The following is a 20,706-nucleotide window of genomic DNA, read 5'->3' on the forward strand; positions in this document are numbered from 1 at the left end:
TGTGGTCGATGAATGAGAATCGATGAGTCGCGGGTCGTTGGAAACGAACGTTGTCAGACAAGCCAACTTCGTCGACGTGCCCGTGCGCAACGTTCTCATGGACCCCAGCCGCAAGCACCAACTAGCAAATCGAGTGGAGAGCTTGGAGTCGATCGATTACATTTATCCTGGCCATCGGAAATCCTCAACACTCGAACATGAAGGCGGCGACGAATTAGAGGAGAGATTCGGCCCCAGACACCGAGCTTACTTGCTGAGCTTTGCGAAACGGAGTCCGCCCTCCCGAGAGGAGAAAGCATCCGGAAAGCATTCGGAAAGCATTCGGAAAAGCATTCGGGCATACTCCGCCCGCTGACAGCCTTTCAGATTACGGAGGCCGTTCCTGGTCGGAGGTAAAAAAGAGCGGTGTCCACGTCAGGATCCGGTGATCTGGGTCGTCTGCCATTCGGCTGGAATGATCCGGAGGTGGCCAGGGCAGCGAACAAAGCGGCCTTTGAGCGACATTGAGGCAACCAGTCGCTCAGTGGATTTGGCAATCCTGAGTCTTGGTGATGAGTCGGTGGGTGGTGGCTGGTTTGCTTGGGAGAAAGTAAAAGTAATCAGAGTTGTGAGAGGAAGGTCATTTGATGTTTGCCTCGCATTGTGATTGAGAGATTGGATCGGTTCCCCATGAGGCAACTTGGAACACCAGGCAACCCGGACGGAGTTGTGGCTGAGCAAGACATTTTGAATAAAGCTCGTGCTGGTCTGAGCGGGAAGAAAGAGGAGGCCAGAATGGGAGCACAAAGGGAGAAAACGCAAAGAAAGATCGATCGGCGTGGGGAAGCGAGGCCTGCGAAAAAACTGGGAAAATGGAGCCAGAAAGAGCCCGCAAGGCAACTACTCTTTGGCCGTTTCAACGAGGATCCCGTCAAGCCAGGCGCCTGACGCCCGGGACATCGTCAAGGACTTGGCGGTTGCAAGGCTTCTTCCCAAGCTTCAGAGGAATAATATCAGACGGCTGGCGCCCTCACAACCTTCATCGCCCGCTCTACTTTTGGACTCTGGATCTGTCGAATTCTTCACAACCGGTTTCCAGAGTTCCAGGGCGTCTCCCATGTGCTCGTGTGGACCCCCGAGTGGCCCCTTCACCAGTCATCATCGATTTCGAGGCAGAGAGTCCCCGATTAGTTGCCTAAGACTCCAACAGAGTACCTGAGAACCCTCCAATGCCATCGCCGTCTGCCGATTATAAACGATCAACTGGACCCAAAATTATCCATCGTGCTGCTTTCCAACGTGGCCTGGCTTCTTCGGTAGGTAGCTCTGTGTCCTGCGACTTGTTCGTCGCTGCAGCTGCGATACCTGCTTCTGCTTAAGTGCGCGCATTGATGTCATCGACTGGACCTGTTGGAAACACGGACCTCGCCGTTTTCCCTACCGTGAGACTGTCCCCAATATCCCCCTCTACCTCCTCACTTTTTTTTCTCCTGACTTACCTTTGATGTGTTCGTGTGGATTGCGTTCTTGTCTTCGTTGAATCCATCTTCGTCGTCATTTTCCTTATCCAGACCGGCAAGCCCCGACCACTGACTAGGTCAGATGACGTGTTTCAACTTCCTCGGATCAGCATAAACGATGAGCGACGGGAATGCCAGCGTTGGTAGGGAACCAACTGCATTGCGGCGTAGAGAGAGTGGGAGTCCTCATCCAGTTGCTGAGCATATAACTTCCTCTGCAATGGGCTCTCCGGAAGCGGACCTAGAAGGGAGGAGCTCGCCTCGGTGAGTAGAGAATAAACCCCTCTACTCCAATCTCTCCCCGCGCTGTACTTTCCAGTGGTACAGGAGTCCTCTGACGGATTGACCAGGAGATCGCGTGCGGCGATTCTGTCAGATGATGGATCAATGAACTCCAACCGGGCTCAACATTCCGCTAGTTTATCATATACCAACGTGAGAGCGAGCTCAGCAGAGCTGCCGGATGACTATGCGTCGAGTGCGATAAGCGATCAGGCTGCTGAGTTTACGCCCTCAAATTACACCCAACAAGGGCTTCGCCAGCAACGAAAAGGTCCTCGACCTCGGTCAGGGACATCACACAGCCGCCCTATCAACCGAGTCGCAATAGACAACTGGACCGGGAAAGTGAGTGCGACTGGCAGCGAGTCTCGACTCCGATATTCTGTGAATTCCACAGATGATCCAGGGGGTGGCGATAGTAGCCATTCTCAATTGCAGCAACAGCAGCTCCTCCGCCCAAGTTCTGATTCGAATGACGAACGGTTTCCGAGCGCCACGAGCGCCAGGCAGGGCGAAATAGACACTCTGTCCAGGACACCCGGCGATTTCGCACAGCATTCAAGCCATGTCCAGAAATCGGTGGGGCGTCCGCACAACGATCACAGACCCACTGGAGGATTTTTTGGGGTTGACGGAGGTACAGCATCTTCTCGGATATTGCTACAGCCAGAGACTGAACCTCCAACAGAAGAGCAGTTGACCAATAACGTCCGAGGAATTTATGCCGGGATTCTCATGGTGGAAGAGAGATGCATGGAATATATCAAAATCCAATCTCAATCGAAAAAAGAGCTATCCCCACAGCACTGGCAGCAGTTGATAGCTGTGCACCGAACACTCCTGCAGGAGCACCACGACTTCCTTTTGGCTACCCAGAACCCCGTGGGGGATACAATCTTGAAAGGTCTCGCACAGAAGTACTCCATGCCGGCTCGGCTCTGGCGCCATGGGATTCAGGCTTTACTTGAGTTACTACGACGTCGACTTCCCGGCTCTTCGGAGTACATGCTGACCTTCATCCATCTGGCTTACTCAACGATGACCCTTTTGTTAGAGACCGCGCCGGCGTTTGAAGATAGTTGGATCGAATGTCTTGGTGATATTTCAAGGTACCGCATGCTTGTCGAAGAAGCTGATTTCCGCGAGCAGGAGGTCTGGGTTAGAATCGCAAGGTATTGGTACAACAAAGCTGCGGATAGGAACCCCGATGTTGGTAGGATCCAGCACCATCTTGCGGTGTTAGGCCGACCGGACATTGTGCAACAGCTCTTCTACTACACAAAATCTCTTGTTTGCGGCCGCCCGTTCGAGGGAACTAGGGAGAGTATATTACTGATATTGAATCCGAGCTTGAAAATACCAAGGACGATTCGCCGTCTTCCAGAGATAGTAACAGCTTTTGTGGTTGCGCATGGTCACCTTTTCACAGGCGATCTTACAGATCCTTTTGTGGGCGCATGTGATGATTTTTTATCGCTCCTGGGGCAGTATATCGCTCGAATGGGGCCGGGCTTCAAGGTACAGGGGGTCTTCATTTCCTCATGCAATTTCGCTGCCATATTCGAGTACGGAGCCCCTCACGCACTCCTGATGGAAGGATTTCGCGCAACCACATCTCAACCAAAGGCGATCGATGATATCTACAGATCTGCTCACCGATACTGGACGCCTGTTGGAAACCTCAAGGTTGTTGAAGCTGATTTTCTTGCTTCGAGAGATTCCGAGCCCATCTCGTCGCTGATCTTCTATGGTTCTTGTTTCACGTTTCAAATACTGTCGGTTATACTGAGCCAGATTGGCAACAAGAACCTATTTCCTAACATATTCCCCTCCCTGCACGCATATCTCGCCTTTCTCTGGTGCTTAGCGCGGACTCCGAACAGCATGAAGCACGTTGAAGCTGCAGTTCCTTGGAAGCAGATTGCCGCGTCTCTGAATGCTATGATTCGCAATTTCACCGATTTTGCCGTCGTTGAAGGAGCCGGGTTTCCGAGCCAGGGCGAAGACAAATGGCTTCCCGAGGACTTTTTTATGCGTGGCCAAATCTGGAGTCAGCATCTCTATCCTGCAGATTTCTTTATCAACGCTCCAGATGCAGACGAGGGTCGCAACCTCGAGCCAGCGTCTCGAGATCTCTCGAGGATGCACAGATGTTTGTGGCTTGGGGTCAGGCTTGCTACGGTGAGTTTAGGAAAGAAGCACAGGAACGAAGCGTACTGACTACTGACAGTTCAACCGTTGGATAACATACGATGCGGCGTCGCGGAAATTCTCCGCCACCGACTTTGCGTCGGGGCTGGACGAACTAGTCCAGCAGCATAGCCCGTTTTATGGAAAGGGACTCCAGAAGAATGCTACCGCAGAGGTGGAAATGCACGATACCTGACAGCCGCATATTCCTCCATCCTGTCGTGTTAATAGAGAGCTTTTGTTCTCAACCTGCGATAATGGTCTGGGAAGTCAGTGTCCACGATCAAAATTCGCGCTCTGAAGGAAGTCCGAAGTCCACTGCAGAGGAAGCAAGACAGCTTTTGTTAAAGGGCAGACGCCCACGGCGCGTGGCTTCGAATCTGCAGTTCGGCATGGGACGCGGCTCGATCAACCACTCGGACGATGAAGTTCCCGTGCGGCTGAGACTCTTAAATCCTCCTCCTTCATCCTGGGCCCGTCTCGAGCGGTCCCCTCTCCCAGGCTGTCCGGACTCAGCTCCTTGTGTTCTGCTATATATCCTGCCATATCACTCATATCCACCAGCGTGTGCATTACAAATGGGCCAGATAGAATAACGAACCTGTGCATGACATACAATGCGACAGAGTAATTGAATGACAATAAGAAGATGCAGCTTCTCCATAATGCAGAGCCGTCAGCTTGTGCGCCTTTCATCAGCCACGCGGACTCAAATAGACGCGGCAGTGGCGGAGGTTCGGGAGTGAGCTCAACAGTGGGGAAATCGTCGCGGCCCGCCAACCACCACCCAAAAGGACAAGCTGGCGACAGGCACTGTTGCAAATCCACATCCCCTCCCATCACCGTCTTTCGCGAACCCTGACCCAACCTCATGATGGCCATTGTGCCTCTAGTCGAATTACCCCCTCGCTGATTATCCGTTGGCAAGACTCCGCGTCGCATCGCCGGCCGGGAGCCCGTTGTCTTCATTCCATGAGAGCCATACAGCTGCTCATATCTTGTCAGTCATCGACATTACTCTCTTGCGCTCAAGATATTGGTTCTCCCGCTTGACTCATCGTTTCAATTGGTCTATTTTTGCCTCCGAGCTAGGATCCTTCGTCATGGCCGTGGCAACTTGGTTTGACACCTGTGTACACTGCACCGAGCTTCTTGCCAGCGTACCTCTCCACATCATCTTCGTCGCACTCTGTGCCACTGGAGCCGGACTATTCGTCTCAGTATGCTATTTTGATTGACCCCGGTTGCGATGGTAATAGACTAAGCGTTTCCTTTTCTAACCTACCCGCAGCTCTACGTTTTTTTATCGCTAGTTGCCCCGGTGCCACGAAAGCCACTCCCGGAAGAAAAGACCTATCGCACGATCTCGGCAGATGGCTCGATTACAGAACCTCTACCGCTACCGTCATGGCACGAATTTTCGAACCCCAAAGGTGACAAACCAAAGAACGACTCGACCGACGACGAGGCCGAATTATTCATGTCCTTGGTCGTCCCAGCCTACAATGAGAAAGACCGTCTGGGGGGGATGCTGGAGGAGGCTGTGAACTACCTAGAGCGGATGTATGGGACGCTCCCCAATGGACGTGTTGAGGGGAAAGCAATCCGGCAAAGGAAGAATGCCGCCAATGGACGTGCGAATGGGACCACGAACGGCAAGCCTGCACTGCAAGGAAAGGGCTGGGAAATCGTTATCGTTTCTGATGGCTCCACGGATACTACGGAAGAGATGGCGTTCTCTTTCGCTAGGGATCACCAGTTATCACCTCATCCAAGGGGTCATGCCGGTCCTTGGACGCCAAGGACACAGGAAGGAGTGCATATTCCACCTGGGACCATCCGGGTGGTTTCCCTGACCAAGAACCGTGGCAAGGGCGGAGCGGTCACCCATGGGATGAGACATGTGCGCGGCCAGTACGTGATTTTTGCCGATGCTGATGGCGCGACCAATTTCGAGGATTTGGGAAAGCTTGTCAAGGCGTGTCAGGAGATCGAGGATACCGACGGACGTGGCGTAGTGGTCGGTTCCCGAGCTCACATGGTTGGAAGTGAAGCCGTTGTCAAGGTAGGCATGAGATTTCCGGAAAACCGTTCTCACCGCTAATGCGATTGACAGCGCTCAAAACTACGCAACTTCCTCATGCATTCATTCCATCTCATTCTGTGGCTATTAACACCTTCGAAGACCGCCACCATTAAAGACACGCAATGTGGATTCAAGCTTTTTTCGAGGGCGTCTCTCCCGTTCATCGTCCCGAACATGCACTCAGAAGGCTGGATCTTCGACGTGGAGATGCTCATGCTTGCGGAATTTGCACGAATACCAGTCGTAGAAGTCCCAGTGGACTGGCGCGAAGTCGGAGGAAGCAAGCTGAATGTTTTGCGAGATAGCATCGGGATGGCCTGGGGATTGGCTGTCCTGCGAGCTGCGTGGTCTTTAGGAGTCTATAGACGTAAGTGATATCTTACAATGGATGCCTCGTCGTATAGTCTGTTTTGTACGGGCCTTGGGATATCTGTGCTGGGTTGGAATTGCCCAAACTAGAACAGGTTGGATTACAGTTCCGCTTTTACTAGAGCTGTAGATTTGCCTGACGCGCCTTGAGCGCTACAGTCCGAGATAGACCCCATCCAGTATATCGGGTTCGAGGTATACCTCTTCATCCTCAGCGACGAGGGCAAGGGGTTTGTTTGGGTTTTTGGGTTGGAGGGGGTCGTAATCGGGGAGTGTGATGGATGGGGGATAAACGGATGAAGATAGTGATGGATTTCTCGCGGTAAGGGCCCTTTACGTGAGGATTCGGTGACGAGTTCTTTCCTCGGCGTGCGGTTGAAGTTGGGTTGAAAACCCTTGTCACCAAACCCGTCCCCAGAAAATTGGTCGGGTTTCCCATCTTTTTACCTCCCAGGGATATCGCTCCGGCGGAAACAGACGAATGTGGAAATCCGAGCGAACGCAAAAGCGAGCCATAAAATCCCGGCGATTATTTCAGTGGCTCTCATTGGGGCGCACAAGCTGCACAATGACGTTGGGAGATTGGCCCTGGACAGCTGCTGATATGCAGGTTGCCGTGTATGGAAGACTTGCAAGACTAGGTGAGGTTGGGACTTCCCCAATCGCCCCCACACGTTTGGATGGACGTCAGGCTTCACTCCGACGGGTCCTTTCCTCCGGTCGTCTCTGTTGGGTTGGATAGTTGAGCTGTCGAATGCGAGGAACGAGTGCTGCGGGGATGAGACTGGAGTGGGAGCTGGGTTATCACGCGATGTGCTGATGGAAAGATGATATCGCTTGAGTTGAGGGTTGGGGTTGGGGTTGCACTCTGGGGGGGTGTGCTCAAGGGCTCTGGGGTGAAAAAACAAAGATGTCTGTAAAATGCCATGGCATGCATTATTGGCGCGGTCCAATCCCCAGGATTGTCATCCATGATGGCCTCGATCCTCGACATTTTATACATCCGCGGATGTCACTACTGTCCCGGTTGATATCTTGGGTTGATGTTTGCTTCTTACTTGCTTGGCGAGTTTCCTGAGCGGAGATTTGCGTAACGTCATAGCATGCCTGATGATGCTATAAAATATCCATCAATCCCTCGTCGGATCTCTCTTGTTTGCTTCTACTCTGCTTAGCGATAATTTTCGGCTGCCCAGCACCACCGCCGGACGGAGTACCAAAACCGAGATCCAGTCTCCAGTTTGGCTGAGCTGAGAGAAGGGTCTCCTTTTTCTGTCCGGGTTATGTTGGACGCGTCATTATCTCGCCTCAATAGCCTCATGTTGTGAACCATCGAGACTGCAGCGAAGCGCCTCTCCACCCACTTGTCCGCCCACGTATGGACGGGAATTCAGCACTGTGCCGGACACTTCATCTTTCCAAAGTTTCGGCTCTCGCCACGGCGGAGCAGGACGTTGGTTCCTGTGATTGATCCACGGTTCCAGGAATCGAATCTCTCCTGTCTCCACAGTCCGTCGTTGCTGGTCTTATCGTCTCAGCTTCTAAACTGCCTCAAGATTCCCCCTCATATCCCCCGCCCTCATCGCTCCCTTTATGAGGGGCGAACACCACCCTGGCTTGTCTGACTCTCCGAGCCTCCTGGCCATCTCACCAACACCTAGTTCCCGGTTTCTCGTCGAGCGCACACAGTCATGAAGTCAGCGACCTCCACCAAGCTCCCTAACGGGCACGGTAGCCTCTACAAGGAGGTGCGCTTCTCTCCAACGGCCACCCCCATCCGACGATCGCACTCGGTGCCGAATCACCATCCCACCTTGAATCCTGACCGCCCACGGACCCTCGAGATGAAGAAAGAAGCTCTCCCGGCTCTGGCGATGGGCTATCTTGAGCACTCGCGGTCACTACTCGACCACCAGAGGGTCCTCTTCGCTGAGGAAAGACAGCTATGGGAGAAGGAGCGGGAGCTTTTAAAAGCTCGGATCTCGGAGCTGGAGTGGTTGCTGAAGAGTAAAAGTGTTGCTACTACCCCTGCGACCGGTGTGGCGCCGTCCACGGGCTTTCCGTTTACCTCTCCTTCACAGGTATGGGAGGGGTCGAGCCCCTTGAGTCGACCGACAAGGGTATTTCCTGACGAGGGGAAGTTGGATAGCCAGAGTCAGTTGCCTACAGTACCGGAGCAAGGGGGTAATAACACGGGTCTGCCCGCTCCGTCCCTGGATGCTGCGCTCTCGCCCAAGTCTCGTCCGACTGAATCGACAGCAAGTGTTCCCGTCCCGATAGAGAAGCTCGACAGCAGGCTCGACGGCATCATACTAAAATCAACCGCTCTACACCCAGATGTCGTGGCTCGCGTCATGACACCCCCTTCGCCTTCATCCCGTGAACCCTCTCCAAACTCCGCTCCAGAGAGGCCATCCACGGACCGCAGAAACAGCGTCAAGCTCAAGCTCTCCGACCTAGGCCCACCCGAAACCAACCTCGTGAGGGATGCAGGACACACGCCGATGGTTGTCATCGACCGCGATGTGGATGCCGCTCAGGGTTCCCCCGACGAAGGGCCCTCGCTGAGCGAAGGTCCCCTTACTCCCCCTACGACTCACCTGCGACAGCCTACAGAGCGCTCTGAGTCATATTTCTCGGGCGTGACCGACGTCCCAGATGATCCAGCCCTGAAGGGGCCTTTATCCCTGCTCAACGAGAAGGATCACGACAGCGACTTCCTGCAAGAAGTCGACCAGAAGCTTCTTGGCCAGGCAAGACAAATCCTAGGCGAAGGTCAAAAGAAGGAGGTCGATGATGACGATGGAGCCGAGAACCCCTCTGGCCAGGGCGAAGCAGACCCCGGAATCAAGTTCAGGAACACGACTAATTTTGGTACCGCATTTGGAACGTCCGTCTAAGATCCCCTACGAACACATTGGGTTCATGTATGTACGAGTTTTGTTGGTTATACAGGAAGGGACTGGCATCTTTCAATTCTCCATGTTGTTCTTCATCTCAAAATGGCTTCTTGCTTTCTTCTCTGATGGATACCATGCCAAGCTTATGACCTGGATGATATTTAGGTAGATGATTTGTATGTATAGGCAGGATTATCGTGAATCAAGGCCTACTTACTCGTGTCCTCCTTTTTCTCCGACACCTGGTACCTGAGTCCTGGCCTGGGCTCGCCCCTGACCTCCTTGCATCGGTACCATCCCTATTTGCGCGATCTGACACAAGTATACAGAATAACGCCTCTAGTTCGCCCGTCATGTCGGTCTAGGGGTTATGTCGAGTCCCTATGGGGAGAGCATCACCTAGGAGACTGGAAGGCACACTCTCCTTGAAGAGGTATACTCTCACGACACATATCCACTTTGAAGCAGACGGAGATATAAAGGGCTCTGAAGTCTCCTCATCTCTACCCGGTTTGAATCCATCTCCTCCATTCTCTATACACTCTTTCCAAACTCCACCGTGGTGCTATACTCGACTAATCCAATTAACTATAGTCCTACACCGCGGTATCCCAAGCCCTTCCCCCCTCCACATAACTATCCAGATACACAATGCACACCACGAAAACCATCGCAGCCGTGCTGTGCCTCCTCCTCGCCAGCCCACCCTCCGTCTTCTCAATCCCCGTATCCCCTTCAGAACAGGCCAAATCCCTCGTCCGCAAACAATCCAACACCAATTCAAATACCCACAGCAACAGCAACAGCAACAGTGACAGTGACAGCAACGCAGGCGACAACATAAATATCGGTATCCCCGATGGCCCCTCCTACAATGACAACGACTACCTCGACACCGAGTATGCCGACTCCCTATCCGAATCCCAGAACCAGCATACCAACAACGGCGGCGACGACGACTCCGGCTCCGGCTCCAGCTCCAGCTCCACGTCGACAGCGGAATCGACGAATTCGCATCTATCAACCGGCTCAAACACAAATATCGGAATCCCCGACGGCCCCTCCGTGAATCTGGGCGAGTGGTACGAGAACAGTTATCACGAGGACGCAGAGGAAGAACAAGAAACGTATACGGAGCCCCAACCTGAGGAAGAAGAAGAGGAAGAGGAAGAAGAGACTCCAACGCCCTCGCTGCCTCTCCCGCCACCGCCGACTTCGTTCCCGCCTACTGTTGACCTTCAGACGCCCGTCCCTGTTCCTGAGCCGCCGGTTGGGACACACGTGCCTGAGGAGGAGGAAGAGATTGGGGAGTGTCCTGCTCCCGAAGCGGAGGAGGAGGAGGAGGAGCCTGAGACTGTGGTTCATGAGCCGGTGCAGACTTGTTCTTGTGCTTGATTTCTCGGGAGTTACCCCTTTGGTTTACTGGGATGGGGCGTAGGCGAGCTGGTATAGTGTTCTGTCGGAATTATTGGTGTAAAGCATTCCTTTCCTGCTTCTGGTTGGTCCTTATCTATTATTTTAATGCTAGAGCTGCTTGGTGTGTGTACGATATGTTGAGCATAGAATCATAAAGGGAATCATTCTTATTAATAGCTATCCCGAAGTCTTCATTGATCATTTCAACCATATCATCTCGATCACCGCAACGCCAATCTCGAGTGAAGGAAGGGAAATAACCCCCAATGTATGTGGACAAGCCCGTGCAAACTTGTGATGCATCTCATTCTATCGTATTCAAGATCAGACCCCCATGGTAAAGTCATGCTCAATGCCCGGCGTCACACTGGCAATAAATTTCAGGAAGACGACGAGATACTGGTCCACACGGATGGCAACCTGCTCGTCCTCGCCGTGCTGGAGAACTTCCCATTCATCTCCGCCAGTCTGTGCGGACTTTTCGCCTTGTTTCTGAGCCTCGTTCAGGGAGAGACCTTTGATGTCGTCGACGAGGCCTTCTAATCCGCTTTCTGCATGAACGAGCTTGGCTTGTTCCTGTGGCGAGGAAGATTCAGCGGCCTGCTTTAGCTTTTCGATGCGGAGTTTCAGGGCTGCGTCGGCGCGGTCGAGGAGCGTCTTCATGACTGACGCGTGGCGGCAGGGGTGCACGCTGGCCATCTTTGCGCTGCCTTCAAACCAAGGGAAGTCCTCGAGTGTCACGGTTTTGTCTTTGTAGTCGCCAACGATGTCCTCCATCATTAGGTGGGGCGGGAGCGGCTCAGAGGGAGAGAGGTAGCCGGATAGGTAGAGACGAGGCGTTCGGTAGAAGTTGGCGTAGGTGATGTAGAGGTTGTATGTACGGGTCGGCCTGCATTCATACACTGTTAGCAAGTAAGAAATATCAAAGGGACTTAGAAGACGCACTGCGTGGTACCCGGACCCGTCGTAGGCTCCCGGATAATAGCCTCCTCGTCATCCTCATCCTCCATATCTGGGATCTCCTCTTCCTCCTCGGCCTCCTCCCTGCCCGACTCATCGACTGTCCTCACATCTCTTATCGTACTCTCATGTCGCTGCCCACCGCCGCCCGTCCGTAGCCAGCCATCATCATCATCGCCACCATCTCCAGATCCCCCAGATAACATATCCCTTACAACTTCATCATCGAGATGAGCATCTCCCGCGAAGTTCTCGTTCAGTCGTCGGTGGCAGGGCACCCCGCGGGTTACCAGGAACTGCTTTCCCGGTGGTAGGTATGAGACTCGTTTTGATGGTGATGACGCATCAGCCCATGACCAGGACGGGAATTTGTAGACGAGGTAGTCGCCCGCGAGGACAAATTCCTCTGGTGTGATCTGGCCAGAGGTGCGGAAGGTGGAGGTTTTGGAGACGGGGGCGAGCCGGTCGCGCCAGGTGGAGAGGGTGGAGTGGAGGATGTTCATTTTCCACACAGTCCTTTTGCTGTCCGTTGATCGTAGGCCCTTTGAAATCGAGATCGTGGAATGTGCCGAGTTTGATTGTGTTGGCTGTGGAAAGAGGGAGGTTGATCATGGAGGGGAGATGCTTATCGGTGAATGTGGCGGCCTCAGGCTTCGATACTGGGAGCACGCGGGGCAACATCGCCAATCATGTGGCTGATGCTCGTCATAACTTCACTGGCACATGGTCTTGATGTGCAAGTCAGGCAATCCAAGTAAGTTATGTACTGTCATGCTCGCTTGGTTTAATCGGGCCTTTGTATGCCTGCTTTTGTCCGGCATGCTGTTCTATATAGATGGACTGGATGCGGCTTCTTTTCCACAGACCACCTGGCCGTCGCTCCTTTCTGTTCGAAACGGGATGTGGGATTTGTTGCTTGGGAATGCCACCTGGACTCCTACAAAGCTCATAGCGCCTGGTCCGTGTCCAAACCGAACTGGTGCTGAGTTTCGCCCGTAGGCTCTCAAAAGCGACTCGGAGTGATATCATCAGATCTCTCACAAGCTCGGATCTGGGGGAGGAATGCCTTGCACGCATCACTGTTCACTCTCCAGCTTCTAACATCCTCCTCCGTTCGATCTCCGCATCCACCTCTTCCGAATCTAGCGGAAGAATTCGACCCCTCCACTTCTCAACTTCTGCCCTCGCAAACCCCTCCATGCTCTGCATTGCGACCACAAGAAACCCAAGGTCCTCCCTGTCAACATCGAAGACCTCCCACCATTCTCCATCGACGAGTTTCACTCCATTCTCTCGAGCCGCTAGGTAGATAGAGGCGACTGCCAGAGCGTTCGGTTGATGAGTGAGGTATAGAAGCTGCGGGGACAAGAGACTTGAGTTGAGATGCTCAAATGATCTTCGTGCGACGGCTGGCGATGCGACACCTAGTGTTTGGAGGTAGGTTAGGGTTATGGTGTGAGGAAGTGCCACATGCGTATTGAACCCTAGAGTTCGTAAAATTACCGACTCTATGCGCAGGAGGACTTGACGTTGCGCCTGGTAACCCCCCTCTGTCAAGTGATAGTGTTCCGGTATTGGCTCCTTAGGCGATCCTTTGGAATTCACGAACCAAAGAGGGGAGGCCTCCTTGGACAGGAGATATGTGTAGACGTTCAGAACGGATCGCGGAGAGGTTGGTTGGAACGAGAGCTTAGCTGTCATGTAGAGAGCGGCAGCGGAGACATCCTAGTGATTCGATTCGCAGTTAGCATTCTTCCGACCCTCGATCCGGCCGCAATTGTAACCTTCGCGGAGTATATTCGCAAACTTCCTCCCTCCGGACCCAGCCAAAAGCGAGTGAATGTCACAATGGCTTGAGCTATGATATCCTGAGATAGTCGCAGTAGGACTCCAGCGGCCTGGGTTAGATGCGTCCCGGCAAAGCGAACGGACGTTTCTAAGTCGGCTGGGACTCCGTCAAGAGCGGAGGAGGAGCTGCTCAATTGATCTGGCGTCGCAAGGGCATTTGAGAGATATTTCAGCCCAGCTATTTCCCGAGTCATTATGGACAGATGTAAGGGATTGGCAGTGGAATAATCTCAACCAAACACCGGTTCGACAATGAAACGTCACATTAGCGAAAAGATCCAGCTCAGCTTGACGCGTCCATACGGCCTCCTCTGGCACACCGCCTTTGGGTTGGAGCTGTCTGTCAAGTTACGGGGTGCGGGGTGGGCGGGATGATGCCGGGGTTGAAATTCTTGTGCCGATAAAGAGATCGAAACCTGATGTGAGAAAAGACAGTGCGATGTCAAAGCCAAGTGCTTCCAAACAGCAGGGATTTCTCGAAGTTGGAGCTTTTGGGCTCACTCGGTTCATCCAGAAGCTTGGCAAGAGCTGACAATAATCAAGATCAACTTTCTTGGCCTCGTCTCAGGTAATCACCTCCAGGCTCTCATAAAGTTATGATTCTACTTCATTGGCCTGGCCGCGGCCTGGATAAGCGTCTCCCCCGGTCTTGGTTTGCTCAAACCTATATGTTTTGCCCTTCCAAGATTGTATGGAGTTTGAGGTAACTGGAACAACCGAAGGACGCCATTGAACGAACAGTCGGCAGTGATAACGAATTGTTCGATGAAACAGAGAGCGGACCATCTGCCTTACCTTCTTATTTCCCTGAAGACGCTAGTGTGTGAGCTTCATTTAGCGCATTGCCTCAGCGCATGGGGGAGCAACGAGATTCGTTCAGCCACCGCATTTTCGACAACCAAGACCAACCCCGCGATATTCTGTTCAATCTGCCATCTGAAATCAGAAAGTTGTCTCAACTTCTCGTGAACTAACCCCAAAGTTGTCACTCTTGTCTCACGCCAGATCGATCGCCAAATATCCTCGAGTTTGACGAGTTCGAGATCGTGCTCTTCGGCCGCGACACGTGCAGATCAACAACGATACACTAGTTTGTTGCTTGGCGCTGGTCTCATCAACCCTGATCTCGACTCCTTTCCCACTTGAGAAAAGACAAGAGAAGACTGACAGCTGAGATCTCCTTTTTATCTCGAGACACTGCCGCCTCCGACTCCGATCACCCTGCGGCGCGTCAAAATAAACCGCTCCTCCCGAACGGACTGCCGCTGAGCTGCTGAACTGTTCTCCTTTTCCTTCGATCCTCGACCAGCTTCGTGCTTGACGTGCATTGGATTGGACAGCACACCGACGTGGCATTCCAGTTCTCGCCCGGGTGGTGCGAACTGACTGCATTCCTCTCCCATTCCAACTCCCTCACCTATCCCTGCTGGCCAGTTAAGGGCAAGCTTGACAATGCTTGCAGACTCCGAGCACCCTTCAACGACTGCCACGCCAACGATTCCTCGATCAGTTCCTTCTTCAACATTCGTTTCTCCGGCCTTAAAAGAGGGTAGTGATCAGCCTTACAATGATCCGCGTTTGTCCCACATAGCGACACCTGCTGCTTCCCTCACACCCAACTCCCATACGCCATCCCCTCGTCTGGAGAATCAGCATATTGCGTTTACGTCTTTTCATCGTCGTGCGAATACTGAGATTATCCGTCCGCGCGATCCCAGGCTGGGAACTAAGCAATTGTTCAAAGACCACTCCCAGAGCTTTGAAGATTTGGATTACACTCGAACGCGTCCGCACCCCTCGACCGAGAAATCAGCGAGGAAGAAATTGGAGGTTGGTGCCAGATTGTTAACTGATTTGTTCCAGGGAAAGTCAGAACAAGTCAACCTGGGCCTCCTGTACCGGCCGGAAGACAGAAAATTTGACGAAGTGGTACCTATCGATATGGACGGTCCCGGTGCTCAGGACATTTATAGTCCCTCGTATACCACCCCTACTTTCACAAGCCGTTCCCAGAAACGCTTGACCGCGCCATCACCCCTAAAACAAGTTACTTCTACGAATCCTCTCTCGTTCTTCGGCCTGAGGCGTCAGGACGAAAATAGGCTTGATCTTCCTGAGCCCGCAGAGGACGAGCTTTTGAACCTCGATATTGGCGCAGCACTGTTCCCTCCCGGTTCCAACGACTTAGATGACCAAGAGGCTTTCGACACTTTACGGCATAATGCGGAGACTGTTATTCGACGGCTACAGGTAGCCTACAAGCAGCGGACATTCGCGCTACACGAGACCCTCAATGACAAGACCGAGAAGCAAGAAGAGCTAGAAGAGACCCGAACACGTATTGGACATCTCAAGGTTCAGCTGGATGGAATGGCTGAAAAGGTTCTCCGTCAGGAAAAGGCTATGAAAGCCATGGCAGAAGAGCTTGAGCAAGAGAGACAGCTGCGCCGGAGGGAGGATGAAGCTCGTCGACGGAGTGTTGTTCTCATTAAACCGAATGCTGATGATGAAAGCGTTTCCGACACTGCGAGTGAGCTCCAAGCTCCCAAGTGGAGTTTCAAACGCGCGAGCAACGGAACCCTCCCAAGTGACTCAGGTTTTGAGTCGGGAGATGAGAGCCTGGCGGAAAGCGTCTTCTCGCGCCGGGAAGGAATTGAATCGCCGGCTTCGACTATCGCACCATCGCCAAACAGCTCAGAAATTGCCCTGCCGACCCCACCTTCTGCCATTCTGCAGCCCACCCAGAAAGAGCCTAGAGCTACTCCTCTACCCGCCGCCCGGCAGTCTACGTACGATAGGGTTATGAAAGGACTCACTTCTAGTGGTATTACCAGCGCGTGGGCGGGTAGTAACTCGAAATGCAGGATCTGCCATGGCGTGCCTTCTGCCGAAGCCTGGAGTGTTATGGGTGTACTGAAGGAGGAGAACAAGGGTCTGAAGACGCGATTGGGCGAACTTGAAATGGTAATAGACGATTGCCTGAGTCTTGTTGGACCTTGAATATCGAAGTGCGAGCAATGGCGGCATGGTGTCTTGGTGACATTGACATTTTCTTGGATAGTGATTGTATGATGATACTTATGGTCTGATTTCAGGAGTCTTATACCAGATACTAGGGATATTGGGCTTGGTTACCTGTTTCATACTTGAGGATAAATTCATCCAAGAATCTTACCGTATTTGAAGAACGCTATTCCCTTCTCAATTTCTAGCTCAACAACGGTGAAGCTATCTATAAAGCGGGTGGTTTGTCAAGCGACCAAGTGTCCTCAATTTGGTTAGCGTGACTGGGGAAACTCGAAAGTGGCCAGCGAGGCGACTCCAGAGATTCTCAGCCCGACCTCCAACTCCCTCCCTCCTCCCTTCTCTTCCACGTCGCTTCTTCCTTTCAATTCCTCTTCTTTCCTCCCTTTTAATATTCCCTTCCGCTCCTTCGGCTGGCTCACCTACCAGCCTTTTTCCCTTCCCACTTTTCTTTTGATCCCGTAATCCACGACCCGGTTGGGAGCTGACCACAATGAGCGGACGTGAGTGGCCGCACACGCGATCGCAAGCAATTCAGCGACGCTGGCTGCAATATTCTCAATTGCTCAGAAGAAGCTAATGTTCGCGAATAGTCCGATTTCTCGACCTCATCAAGCCTTTCACGCCCCTCCTTCCGGAGGTGGCAGCCCCCGAAACCAAGGTGCCCTTCAACCAGAAGTTGATGTGGACTGGGGTAGGTTCTAAGTTGGCTTCAATGCGAAGGTATCGGACTGACTGGTCCTCTCCAGTTGACCCTCCTGATCTTCTTGGTCATGAGCCAAATGCCTCTGTATGGAATTGTCTCCTCTGATACCTCAGATCCCCTGTACTGGCTGCGTATGATGCTGGCCAGTAACCGGGGTACTCTGATGGAATTGGGTATCACCCCAATTATCTCTTCCGGCATGGTATTCCAGGTATGCTACTCCGATTATACTGCCCGACCTTCATCAAGAGTTGGAATTGTACTAACGCGTTTGTCCTCCTCAGCTCCTCGCTGGTACCCACCTCATCGATGTCAACCTTGACCTCAAGACCGACCGTGAGCTCTACCAGACCGCGCAGAAGCTCTTCGCTATTATCCTCTCCTTCGGCCAAGCTTGTGTGTACGTTTTGACCGGTCTCTACGGTCAGCCTAGCGACCTTGGTGCCGGTATCTGTGTTCTGTTGATTGTCCAGCTCGTCGTTGCTGGTCTCGTCGTTATTCTCCTGGACGAGCTGCTCCAGAAGGGCTATGGTCTTGGTAGCGGTATCTCTCTCTTTATTGCCACCAACATCTGCGAGTCCATTGTCTGGAAGGCATTCTCTCCCACTACCATCAACACTGGCCGTGGTCCGGAATTCGAGGGTGCGATCATTGCGCTCTTCCACCTTCTCCTGACCTGGCCCGACAAGCAGCGTGCTCTCCGCGAGGCTTTCTACCGCCAGAACTTGCCCAACGTTATGAACTTACTCGCTACCCTCCTTGTCTTCGCCGCTGTTATCTATCTCCAGGGCTTCCGTGTTGAGATCCCGGTCAAGTCTTCTCGCCAGCGTGGAATGCGTGGCTCCTACCCCGTCCGTCTGTTCTACACCTCCAACATGCCCATCATGCTCCAGTCGGCTCTGTCCTCCAACATCTTTCTTATCAGCCAGATGTTGTACTCCCGCTTCTCAGACAACATCCTTGTCAAGCTTCTCGGTGTCTGGGAGCCGCGTGAGGGTTCTGCGCAACTCCACGCTGCCTCCGGTGTCGCTTACTACATGTCTCCTCCTCTAAATTTCAAGGAGGCGCTCCTGGACCCCATCCATACGGCGGTTTATATCACGTTTATGCTTGTTGCCTGCGCTCTCTTCTCCAAGACTTGGATCGAGGTCTCCGGCTCCGCGCCTCGTGACGTCGCGAAGCAGCTCAAGGACCAAGGTCTCGTCATGGCAGGTCACCGTGAGCAGAGTATGTACAGGGAGCTCAAGCGTGTTATCCCCACCGCTGCTGCTTTTGGTGGTGCCTGTATTGGTGCCCTCTCAGTCGCTTCTGACCTTCTCGGTGCTCTGGGCAGCGGTACCGGTATCCTTCTTGCCGTCACGTAAGTCACTCACCACGCAGGTTAAATGTTCCCTGTTAATTAACAAAATCTTCTAGTATTATATACGGCTACTTTGAAATTGCTGCTCGTGAAGGCGATATCGGCGCCGGCCTCAAGGGTCTTGTTCCGGGTAACTAATCTTGGGATACCGCGGCTGATTATCTCTTATTCTCATTATTTGACGAGCAGCATGAGCAACAAAGGTCGCGGATCTCTTTTCCCCTCACCCTGCAATCTCTACATGCGCTCCCAGGAGGTGTACTGTTGTGGCTCGGGTAGTATTTGGATGTATTTTCAATGCGAAAATGTATGGGCAAGGTCATTGATAGTTTGAGGGGTTCTCTTCAACTTGGAAAAGTAAGCCACAACTGTATATAACGCCGGCCTGGTTTGTAACCATATTCAATAGAAATATCTCAGAAGTGCTCTCAGGTCGCATTATTCTAAACAAGGAAAATATGTGACTCTTATCTCCCACACTACTATGTTCCTCTCTATATATCTAGGTCCTATAGTCACCGTTGATAGTGACATACTCGTGGCTGAAGTCGCAAAACCAGTAGACGCCCTCTTCACCCCCTAATTCCCCTTTCTCGCCACCACCCAAGTCGACCACAATCTCGAGATCCTCCTCCTGGAGGATAGCACTGGCGCGCTCCTCGTCCACCTGCTCCGGCTCCCCGTTCACAAGGAGCTTCAGCACAGGACTCCCATCAACAGGCTTGAAGCTAACGCTCGTTCGCTCGGGGACGACAGTCCCCTCCTTAACACCCTGCGTATACCCAATAGCGCAGAGAATCCGGCCCCAATTCGCATCCCGGCCGTACAAGGCCGTCTTAACGAGCGGTGACCGGGCAATCGTTGACGCGATGAGCTGCGCAGACTCGTAATCAGACGAGTTCTGGATCCGGACGGTAACGAACTTCGTTGCGCCTTCACCGTCTCGCACAACGAGTTGCGAGAGGGACTGCAGGAAGGATGTTAGGGTATCCTGCATCACGGCGTAGTCCTTCGACTGTGTTGTGTCGATGGGCGCGCCGCCTGCGGCTCCGTTCGCTAGAATAGCGACTGTATCGTTTGTGCTTGTGTCGCCGTCGATGGAGATGGCGTTGAACGAGCGCGAGACGGCAGTTTTCAGGAGCGATGAGAGGGCGGAGGGGACGATGGGGGCGTCTGTGGCTATTACGCCGAGGAGGGTGGCCATGTTCGGGTGGATCATGCCGGCGCCTTTGGTCATTCCCGCGAGGCTGTATGTGCGGCCGGGGGAGGATGGGAGAGTGAAGGTGCGAGAGAGGAGTTTGGGGAATGTGTCTGTTGTGCAGATTGCGCGAGCAGTTGTGAGCCATGCGTCATGGGATGAGGAGAGGGATGCATGGGCTTTGGGGATTTTCGAGAGGATTTTGGAGATCGGTAGCCTATGTTGAACAAGCTCATTAATTAAGGTCCTGAACCATTGGTTTGGTATTCGACTGTTGAAGATACATACCGCTGGCCGATAACGCCTGTGCTCATGACGAGAGTGCCCGCCTCAGCGACGCCATTGTATTCGTCCACCTTTGCTGCCATGCTCGTTGCGTCTTCGAGGCCGCCTTTGCCAGTGACGGCATTGGCGCAACCCGAATTGATAACCACGGACCGAATACCTTGCCCCTGACTGGCGTTGAGTATTTTCTTGCTGACCTGGACCGGGGCGGCCTGGAACTTGTTGGTCGTGAATACCGCAGCTGCGGAGCATGGGGTCTCGGAAGAAATGAGGGCGAGGTCCGGGAACTTGGTGTTGGTCGCTTTGACACCGACATGTGTGCCGGAGACGACGAATCCTTTCGGATAGGTGCCAGATCTAGGGATGTACTTGCGTTTGCTCGCAGGAATGGCTGCATCCACAGGTGCGGAGTAGCAGCGTGTCTGCACCTTCACAACCCGGGCGAAGGTAGTCATTGCGGCTACGGGTTGCACGGGGGAGGCCATTCAACCTGATTGCGTACCGATAGAGGTCAGTACGGAGTTTCAGGTCCAGAGAGCGACTGGAACGATGTCAAGAATTCCATCTTGGAAGCTCTGAGGGG

At 53.1% G+C, this 20,706-nt stretch overlaps 9 protein-coding genes across 9 annotated transcripts; 6 read left to right on the top strand and 3 right to left on the bottom strand.

The window, feature by feature from the left end:
- Positions 1-1,398: 1,398 nt before the first annotated feature.
- Positions 1,399-4,394, top strand: BJX67DRAFT_63674 (uncharacterized protein). Its single transcript, XM_071035276.1, has 3 exons — positions 1,399-1,763; positions 1,850-3,962; positions 4,012-4,394. The coding sequence occupies exons 1-3, from the start codon at positions 1,618-1,620 to the stop codon at positions 4,165-4,167; spliced, it is 2,415 nt and encodes an 804-aa protein (XP_070887182.1). The 5' UTR covers positions 1,399-1,617; the 3' UTR covers positions 4,168-4,394.
- On the bottom strand, positions 4,194-5,213 carry BJX67DRAFT_63710 (uncharacterized protein). Its single transcript, XM_071035279.1, has one exon. The coding sequence runs from the start codon at positions 4,938-4,940 to the stop codon at positions 4,380-4,382; it is 561 nt and encodes a 186-aa protein (XP_070887183.1). The 5' UTR covers positions 4,941-5,213; the 3' UTR covers positions 4,194-4,379.
- BJX67DRAFT_63676 (dolichyl-phosphate beta-glucosyltransferase) lies at positions 4,955-6,670 on the top strand. Its single transcript, XM_071035277.1, has 3 exons — positions 4,955-5,191; positions 5,263-6,036; positions 6,088-6,670. Exons 1-3 carry the CDS (start codon positions 5,075-5,077, stop codon positions 6,430-6,432), a joined length of 1,236 nt encoding a protein of 411 aa, XP_070887184.1. The 5' UTR covers positions 4,955-5,074; the 3' UTR covers positions 6,433-6,670.
- Positions 6,671-7,594: 924 nt separating this feature from the next.
- BJX67DRAFT_351351 (uncharacterized protein) lies at positions 7,595-9,550 on the top strand. Its single transcript, XM_071028902.1, has one exon. It carries the CDS (start codon positions 8,118-8,120, stop codon positions 9,324-9,326), a length of 1,209 nt encoding a protein of 402 aa, XP_070887185.1. The 5' UTR covers positions 7,595-8,117; the 3' UTR covers positions 9,327-9,550.
- A 102-nt stretch (positions 9,551-9,652) lies between these two features.
- Positions 9,653-10,899, top strand: BJX67DRAFT_65789 (putative cell wall protein). Its single transcript, XM_071035292.1, has one exon. It carries the CDS (start codon positions 9,978-9,980, stop codon positions 10,719-10,721), a length of 744 nt encoding a protein of 247 aa, XP_070887186.1. The 5' UTR covers positions 9,653-9,977; the 3' UTR covers positions 10,722-10,899.
- Positions 10,900-11,066: 167 nt separating this feature from the next.
- On the bottom strand, positions 11,067-13,744 carry BJX67DRAFT_371586 (autophagocytosis associated protein; the record flags this gene model as incomplete). The annotated part of the gene is made up of 4 exons (XM_071031107.1): positions 11,067-11,631; positions 11,688-12,224; positions 12,790-13,427; positions 13,487-13,744. The coding sequence occupies 4 exons, from the start codon at positions 13,742-13,744 to the stop codon at positions 11,067-11,069; spliced, it is 1,998 nt and encodes a 665-aa protein (XP_070887187.1).
- A 1,258-nt stretch (positions 13,745-15,002) lies between these two features.
- BJX67DRAFT_380405 (uncharacterized protein) lies at positions 15,003-16,550 on the top strand (the record flags this gene model as incomplete). The annotated part of the gene is made up of 1 exon (XM_071032787.1): positions 15,003-16,550. One exon carries the CDS (start codon positions 15,003-15,005, stop codon positions 16,548-16,550), a length of 1,548 nt encoding a protein of 515 aa, XP_070887188.1.
- Positions 16,551-16,903: 353 nt separating this feature from the next.
- Positions 16,904-18,960, top strand: BJX67DRAFT_64201 (translocon subunit SEC61). The gene is made up of 4 exons (XM_071035284.1): positions 16,904-17,268; positions 17,324-17,491; positions 17,565-18,640; positions 18,697-18,960. Exons 1-4 carry the CDS (start codon positions 17,257-17,259, stop codon positions 18,776-18,778), a joined length of 1,338 nt encoding a protein of 445 aa, XP_070887189.1. The 5' UTR covers positions 16,904-17,256; the 3' UTR covers positions 18,779-18,960.
- Positions 18,961-19,052: 92 nt separating this feature from the next.
- Positions 19,053-20,704, bottom strand: BJX67DRAFT_64873 (bifunctional ornithine acetyltransferase/N-acetylglutamate synthase). Its single transcript, XM_071035287.1, has 2 exons — positions 20,127-20,704; positions 19,053-20,055 (listed from the first exon to the last, which is right to left on the bottom strand). The coding sequence occupies exons 1-2, from the start codon at positions 20,606-20,608 to the stop codon at positions 19,143-19,145; spliced, it is 1,395 nt and encodes a 464-aa protein (XP_070887190.1). The 5' UTR covers positions 20,609-20,704; the 3' UTR covers positions 19,053-19,142.
- Positions 20,705-20,706: the final 2 nt, after the last annotated feature.

The sequence above is a fragment of the Aspergillus lucknowensis genome (genome assembly GCF_044049455.1).
Source record: "Aspergillus lucknowensis strain CBS 449.75 chromosome Unknown BJX67scaffold_15, whole genome shotgun sequence".
NCBI classification, from domain to species: Eukaryota; Fungi; Ascomycota; class Eurotiomycetes; order Eurotiales; family Aspergillaceae; genus Aspergillus; species Aspergillus lucknowensis.